The sequence below is a fragment of the Lacerta agilis genome, chromosome 11, assembly GCF_009819535.1.
Source record: "Lacerta agilis isolate rLacAgi1 chromosome 11, rLacAgi1.pri, whole genome shotgun sequence".
Lineage (NCBI taxonomy): Eukaryota > Metazoa > Chordata > Lepidosauria > Squamata > Lacertidae > Lacerta > Lacerta agilis.
The window spans coordinates 53,951,968-53,960,527 of NC_046322.1; the positions used below are offsets into that span (position 1 = coordinate 53,951,968).

Genomic DNA, 8,560 nt, shown 5'->3' on the forward strand with positions numbered 1-8,560 from the left:
GCAGTCATGGCTTTGCCTGCCCTATACCTGATTTCATGACATCAGGCAGCTGTGCCTTGGAGAAAATGACCTTTTGGGTCAAATTAGGACCCTTAGCACGCCTAATTTGACCCGTGGCCCAGATGTCCCCTGTGTCTGGTTTAAGGCTTAGAGATTCTTTCTAGGGATCTTCCATTCATTAAAATTTCCAGTCACAAGACTTTCTATTAAGTCTGTTGCTGGCTACAGCAACTCTGCTGTATCAGTAGTGGAAAATAACAGCAGCTCTGAGGATTAGACTATTAGTAGGGCAGGTGAATAAAATGCTAGCTTTCTACACTGCTATTCAGCTAGCTTTCTACACTGCTAGTTGTCACTCTTGAATCATTCACTAGTAAAATTGTATACCTCTTGGCGGTCTCACAGTATGATCACGTTAAAACTTTGTGTGGTGGTAATGAGACAGTTCTTCCATTATCACCAACAGCAGTGACATTAGGTTAACCTTTCCTGTCTAATATACCTTTAGAAATCATAGTGATTTTATGACAAAGGAGCTGCGGGCATCCTGACTTAACACTTACTGCCAAGTACCCTTTTCATATAAATACATGGGAGCTATTATTCAGTTAGCCAGTTAGTTGATTTCTATCCTGACTTTTTATCCAGAAAGCTCACTAAAATAATTTAAAAATAAATGAAACACGATTGTGTTGGGTTATTTCTTCCCCTCCCCAACAGCTGGCATTGTTCTAGGGTAATGTACACTCTTCACATTAATCCATTATGGATGTTCCCATCAACTTTATCCCATGGCATTCCTTTGAATTCTGGCAACTGGGTGGTTTGTTGCCTGACTGTGCACTATGTGCTCATTGCCCAAAGGCAAAGAGAGAGAGAACCAGGTGCTGCTGCAGCTGTGACTCAGGTGACCTGCTGAGTGAAAGCAGTTATGTGTTCCATGTTAGCATGTGAGCTTATTAATAGCTCTATGTGCCTCTTGTGTTTTGCACAAATAAGAGTGTACACAGTAAGTTTTCTGTACATTACTGGCCTCCCTGAAGTTCAAGGAATAGTTCTGCTTTTAATGGTAGTGACAGTAGTAGTAAAAAATGCAGCCTTCTTTTAATGCAAAATTGCACTACAAAGGTGAGCCTGGTACCTTCACTATGGACTGATTTATGGACACCACAAAATAATAGTAACCTCTGGAAATTTCAATTGTCACTTCCTTTATTTACAGGGTCTACTTTCTCTCTCTCTCTCTCTCTCTCTCTCTCTCTCTCTCTCTATATATATATATATATATATATATATATATAAAATTAATTCTTTATTGGTTAAAATCACAAAGACATATACATATACATCACATACATATTCATCACAAACAATTTACATCCTTTAGTAGAAATGTTTACAAACTTAATTACTATCAGAATTACTTTCATTAAAATGCTGCCGGGGGTTAGTTCTGTTTACACCTCTTAATTTCTTTAACCACTCATGTCCTAACTTGACCCTTTCCAGTAAATACTCTCTCCTCCCACACCCCTTTTTCTTCAGTTGCAAAACTGAAATTAAGGATAAAAGAAAGAAAAAACTCTTTAAGCATGTGGTTTTGCAGCAGTTTCCACGGAGAGAATTTTAACCCCTGAGTAGGCAAAATAAAAAGAGTGAAACTGCAGTCATTATATACACGTTGTGGGGGTGCCAGAAGTTACATTAATGTTGAAATCAATTTATGTATAATTACAGAATGGAAATAGACCTGTAGATATTCTGAGACCAGGGAGGGATTCTGGAGGAGTGGTTTTAGCACTGCCTTCTTCAAGCTGGCAGGGACCACCCCATATTTCAAGGAGGCATTAATCTTACCCAGCCTACTTTGTTGCCTTCCCTGCCACTAGTCCTCACCAGCATTTCATTCAACCAGAGTTTCCCCCCACTTGTGTTCAAACTGTCTCCCAACTTGTTTCCTCATTCTAAGCTCTGGAGTATACCAGGGGGCTAAATGGGTTCCATGAAGTGGGAGAAAGACGCTCAGGGGTGATAATGTCAATGGCTTGAGCTATTTGGATGTCCCAGCCAGAGCTTTGACAGAAGCACCAGTCATGTCAGCCAGAAAATCCCCTAGAGCCATTTGGAAACCCATTGGACCCATTAGCCTATGAGGGCGGCCCATCTTAATAGGTCCCCCATCGCTGCAGAGGGGAGAAGGTGCTGAAAGCCTAAATCTGACCATGACGAGGGGCGATGTCAATACCCCCCACTTTCAGATTACCCTCTTCCTACCCAGTTGAGAAATCAAGGTCCAGAATGCGGCCTGTCACATTCGTTGGGCCAATGACATAGAAATTTTTAAATCAGGAAGCATATTTATAAATGTTAACAGAGGGTGAAAGACACAATACGGAAATAAATTGCTTAAAACTAGTGTGTTTAGGGTTGCCAGGAAGGAGATATTTTCCATTTCCTGCTGTGCCTTTTATGTAGCAAATATTTTAGGTAATACTACTTAGGATCTAGCCAATAATTTCCTTTAATGCACAGACTCTCAAATCCTGCCTCTGTTTTGGTTCCAGAAGCTGTTTGTTCTGGCTGTTCCAAGAGGGGAAGGTGCCGGGGGAGAGAATGTATTTTAAACAATACTAGAAGGAAACTAACCCCCCTGAATTCATATCAGATTTTTTTTTATCAGACAAGGTCAGATTGCATGGGGATTAATTGATTTGTAGCTGCTGTATTGTCATGGGCCCTCAAAGAGCCTTCTGTTCTTTTCCCCACAATAGAAGCACCTAACTTCATTCCACTTTGTGACTTTCACCATTTCCTTTAACCAAAACAAGAGAGAGGTTAAACCCTATCTCATGGCCCTCAGTTTTTCAAAAGCAGGGAGTTTCTTGTTCTTTTGAAATCTTCATTCTGCTCTATGTGGTCCAGAAAGTAAACAGTGCAGAATCTCTTCCTCTGTGACCCTCCGTCACTGGCTCAGGAATCAGTTATGCGCTTTTCTGCAAATCTCAAGAAAACGAATGTTTTACCTTTCACCTTGCAAACCTTTATTCCTTGCAATGCTTCTCAACAGGTGGAAGCAAGATCTGTATGTGACCATCTGACTGTCCTGTTCCGAACTCCAACTATTTCTGTCACAGATCTGCAGACTGCAGTTAGCAGCGGAACAAAACAAAAGCAATCTAGTAGCAACCTGGTAGTTACACACCTGATTATCAGCTTTCTGCTGTTTACTCCTACTGGACACACAGTAGCCGAAGAATTTATTACCCATGTAAGTATTTTTCTTCATTTTACTGATAGCAAGATACCTACCAGTGTGAACAAATAAAAATTCTGCAGAATGTCCATTGTGAACAAGGAAATCCCTGCTTGTGCTTTAGTTGTGTGTGCATTCATCACAGCCTGTGTCACATGGTGGAGCAAACCAAAAGGTGGTGTATACCATTTTCCTACACCTGGATTAAAGTTATGGTGGGGAGACTTCTGGTTTGATGATGATGATGATGATGATGATGATAATGATAATAATAATAAATTTCCCCAGCCACTCTGGCCAGCTCACAGCATATATCGGAACATGCTAAAACATCAAATGTTCAGATGTCTTCTAAAAGTCAGATAGTTCTTTATTTCCTTGACACCTGAAGGGGGTTCCACAGGGAGGGTGCCACCACCAAGAAGGCCCTCTGCCTGGTTCCCTGTAACTTTGCTTTTCACAGCAAGGGAACTAGCAGAAGACCCTCTGAGGTGGACCTCAGTGTCCGGGCTAACTGATGGGGGTGGAGATGCTCCTTCAGATATACTGGGCTGAGGCTGTTTAGGGTTCAAAACTGTTGAACTCAGAAAATTAAGAGTGCTCCTAAAATATTTTTAAAATATGTGTTGAGAACTGCATTGTGGAACTCCCTCCTCTGTGGAGAGGAACTCATTTCTAGTTTGAATGCAGAACTGAGAAAAGAGTTAGGTCACCAATATCACTTTATTTTTAGAGGCGCAGAAAGTTGCTTTGCTGCCTGTCTTCTTGCAAGGCCCTAAAGGACTTTTTCTGAGATGGGGGGTGGGGGTGGAAAAGAGATGGGGATTATTACCCCTGTCAGTTCACTGACCCGTGTGCTGTTGAAGGTAGTGAGGTGAGGGCGCCTGCAATGCTACAATGGGCCTTTCTCCCAAGTTGTGTGTGGAAGTTAGAGAAGCGCTGGGGATGACTTCCCTAGTCACTTTGCTGCCTGCCTGTGTGCAGCTTGAAGACTGTTCTGTTCTGTTGTAAAGTCCCAAAGGGCTTTTTCTCTTAGTGTTGTAGATTGGGATGGTTTCCCTGTTTGTTTTTTCTTTCGTCTTCTACAAGAACTATGTAGCTGCGAACAGCATAATTTTCTACTAAATACTAGCATTTCTACTTTCTCAGTTCTCTGTTGTTTTTTCTCCCCTTTCAGTTTGTAGTTGCAGGCAGTGAAATTCCAGAAGTTACTGGTCTTCTAACTCGTCTTGCAAATCGAGTCGGCCAACTTGGAATGAAACATCAAAGGACTTTAAAGTTGGTGAATGATCTCCTCCTAAAACTAAAATGTGGAGTTTAGTTTTCTTTGTGATACTCAGCCCAATAGTCAGTCTAACTAATCGGAACAGCCAGATGGAGAATGGAGAGAAGGTATTTGGTCTTTTCACTTCCTTAAATATGAAAGTGTTTTGTGTCTACAGTTGAATGGTAAAGATAAAAATATTGATATAGAAGTTGTGAGCTGTATTATATCTGACCTTTCTCAAGTCACTCTCTGATTTAATAGGTTTGCATCCTAAAAGGACCTTCTTCTAATTGACTTTGTCCCAAAAGTCATAAGGCTGATAACAAAACGTAATTGTACTGGAGGGTTTTCCTTATGTAGCTGAATACCAGTAAATTTGAAGTGATATTTGAGCATGGATTGCATCAATCTTTTTCTGTCTTTGCCTTGTGAGAAAAGCTACGTGATTAATGGGGTCTTTCCATACTCTGGGAGCTACACAACTGCTTGTTTCTGAGACGCTGCTTTGTAAAGTATAAGCCCTATCACAAGCAAGTGATTGTTAATGATTCCTTTTGAAGTAAATCCCTGCGTCAGATTAGTGACCAATCACCTTCTTATATTTATTCTGATTTCCCCACCACCACCACCACCAAGGAAGCAGATCTATATTTTGTTAAAAGAGCATTAGTCAGCAAGTGTACTATTGGCAATGTGCACCACAGACTTTTCTAAACCACAGGCCGCCTTTGAGCAATACCAAGAAAATACTTGTGCAGCTTAGAAATGAATTTTGTTTGATTTTTCCTTCACAACAAGCCTCTCTACACCCTACCAGTCAATTCGCATATTTAGAAGCACCAAGTCATAATGTTCCCAAATTTGCAGCTTAAGAGTCTTCAGTGGGAAGAAATAGTAGATTGGTTTGGAAATCCTTCACATTTTTTATTTACAGAAAGGACATACTTCCCAGAAAGTACGCACTTAGATGTTTACTCATTTCTGAGTTCACTTGGCAAGCTTTCCATTCAAGACCTGTCCCAAAGTGTGGATAATGAAACTCTTACACACACATACTTCTTAAAATACAGAATATATTGCAATAAAACACCTAGAAAAGGGAGTACTTCCTTCACCATTCCAACTATGATGTGGCTATTTCAGATGCTGGGTATTTTGTTGACAGACATCTCCATATGCAAACTAGCAAGTACAACAGAGCTTTCCAAACTGTGTGTTGTGACACATTAGTGCGTCAGCTGCAGTGTGCAGGTATGTCGTATGAACGCTCCCCATGCTCCTCCCGGGGCTAGAAAGGGGTTAGTTTAACCTCTGGTTTGCTAGTAAAACTAAATTACCATGTCGTGAAATTATGCAAAACTGAATAACTGTGTCACAAAATGATGCATGTATAAAAAGTGTGTAACCAACATGAAAAGTTTGGAAAGCTCTGCTTTAGAAATTAGTGGGTTCAGCGTGTATTGGGATGGAATTTAATTGGGTTCAACTTTGGCAGCCAGAGGGGCAGCTTTCTAACAATGTATAAATCATGTTGGATGAAAGGTGGGGAGTTCTCTCCCTGTGCTCTCTAATTGGCATGTGCTCCTCCCACTCATGCATATAATAATAATAATAATAATAATAATAATAATAATAATAATAATAATAATAATAATAATAATTTATTTATACCCAGCCACTCTGGGCGGCTTCCAACAGAATGTTAAAATACAATAATCTGTTAAACATTAAAAGCTTCCCTAAACAGATGTCTTCTAAAACTCTGGTAGTTGTTTTCCTCTTTGACATCTGGTGGGAGGGAGTTCCACAGGGCAGGTGCCACTACTGAAAAGGCCCTCTGCCTGGTTCCCTGTAAATTGGCTTCTTGCAGCGAGGGAACCGCCAGAAGGCCCTCGGCACCAGACCTCAGTGTCTAGGCAGAACGGTGGGGGGGGGGGCTCCTTCAAGTATACTGGACCGAGGCTGTTTAGGGCTTTAAAGGTCAGCACCAACACTTTGAATTGTGCTTGGAAACATGCTGGGAGCCCAAAGTAGGTCTTTCAAGACTGGTGTTATGTGGTCTCCGCGGCCGCTCCCAGTCACCAGTCTAGCTGCCACATTCTGGATTAGTTGTAGTTTCCGGGTCACCTTTAAAGGTAGCCCCACATAGAGCGCATTGCAGTAATCCAAGCGAGAGATAACTAGAGCATGCACCACTCTGGCGAGACAGTCCGCAGGCAGGTAGGGTCTCAGCCTGCGTACCAGATGGAGGTGGTAGACAGCTGCCCTGGACACAGAATTAACCTGCACCTCCATGGACAGCTGTGAGTCCAAAATGACTCCCAGGCTGCACCCCTGGTCCTTCAGGGGCACAGTTACCCCATTCAGGACCAGGGAGTCCTCCACAGCTGCCCGCCTCCTGTCCCCCAAGAACAGTACTTCTGTCTTGTCAGGATTCAACCTCAATCTCTTAGCCGCCATCCATCCTCCAACCGCCTCCAGACACTCACACAGGACCTTCACTGGTTCTGATTTGAAAGAGAGGTAGAGCTTTTATACAAGTGTATAAAAAAGTATTCATTGTACTTTGCATATTCTAATATGATCTTGTATAAAAACTCTTATTTCAATATATTAATTTAGAGACAGGCCAGTATTGCTTTCCTCCCTTTATTTAGAGAATGTACTATTCCTACTGCTCTACACCTGTGGAGCTCCTAGACTAACTACTGGACTCTTTGCAGTCTGTGCATTGCAGTCTTCAGCAAGGTTAGAAAAACAGCATATTGGCAGGTGCTTCAAGTGCTCATAATTCTCAGTAACATCAACATGTGGGTCTGTTTAAGTCCACCTACCAAGCAACCTAATGCTTGAAAACTGATGTGTGTTTTTTATTTCAAATGCTTGCCTGAACTTTTAAAAAGACGTGTTCATGGTTGCAATTTCAAATGCTACCTTAGCTTTGATTCCAGGAATTTGCATTGGGGTGGTCCATATGAGAGCAAATGCCAAAAAGGAGTTTCCCTTGCTTATTCTGGCTATCTTCCTTCAGCCATCTGTCTGACTATATAAAAGGCATTAAAACCTCTAGAGCTGCTTTCTGAAGGGCTTAAGTGTACTCAAACTGACTGGGGCCTTTTAATGCCCAACATTATACAGCTAACTCAGGCTGAAGCTGCCTCCTTCCCGCAAAGCAACTCAAAACACCCCAGCTGACAGCAGCAAAGCTTCAGTACTGTAGTCCCTACAAAGCAATTGCTTTGCTTTAAATAATAGTAAGAGAGGAAAAAGAAAACAATTTCATGAATTCATTACTGCTAAGAATTTGGTTTTTCTCCTGTTTATTTTAAATTTATTTTTTGCTTGTTTTGGTATAATCTGTTACAGCATAGGATAAAAAAGTTACTACAGTAATTCCCTGGATAGTGGTGTGGATTCCTAAATTATTCCTATTTTGACATCGCTCCACTTTCCATGTTTCTTGTAAATTTTAATTGTAAATTATGTCACAACTCCGTCATGCACTGGGTCAGGCAAATAGTTCTATGTTTGAAGACAGCATGCTTGCTTCTTTTTTCCTGGTGGTTTTGCAGAGCTTGCATCTATTTTTGTTCTCATTTTGTCTTCTTGGAAACTACACTGCCATTAGCTAAATGATAGTCCTCTGCAGAGTTTTCTTCAAGCAAGCCTCCTGGTTCTGAAGAAGGAAATAGGTACACTCCTGTAATGCTTTATGGGCTTTTTAATTTAGGTTTTGGTAGCCTCAACATGAAGTTGAATTATTCCAATTTGTGGTAGAAATCTTAAGATTCTTTTTAAAACTATGTCTTGTTCAACTCTTCAATGCATTTTTGTTAGAAAAGAAACAAGTACATGAAGAAGCAGTCTAGGATTCCTAATTTACTGCGTCAACAGTCTCTAACGACATTACCAGTAGGGTTGGGTGATGTATTGGTACATCATCCAACACTGGTTTGTAGACCATATCGTGAGAAGTTTCAAAATAACTGAGCTGGTGAAGCACAGCCTTCAGTCGCAATGTTTAGCTGCTGATATATCAT

The 8,560-nt window shown here is 41.1% G+C and overlaps 1 protein-coding gene across 3 annotated transcripts in view; it reads left to right on the forward strand.

Annotated features, from left to right (window-relative positions):
- The window catches only part of FANCC (FA complementation group C), a 54,753-nt gene extending 49,841 nt beyond the window's left edge, over positions 1-4,912 (forward strand). For all 3 annotated transcript variants that reach the window (XM_033164241.1, XM_033164242.1, XM_033164243.1), the window contains 2 exons: positions 3,068-3,268; positions 4,431-4,912. In XM_033164241.1, the coding sequence (XP_033020132.1) occupies positions 3,068-3,268; positions 4,431-4,574 (345 nt within the window). In that variant the 3' untranslated portion in view covers positions 4,575-4,912. The remainder of the gene's footprint in view (positions 1-3,067; positions 3,269-4,430) is intronic.
- Positions 4,913-8,560: the final 3,648 nt, after the last annotated feature.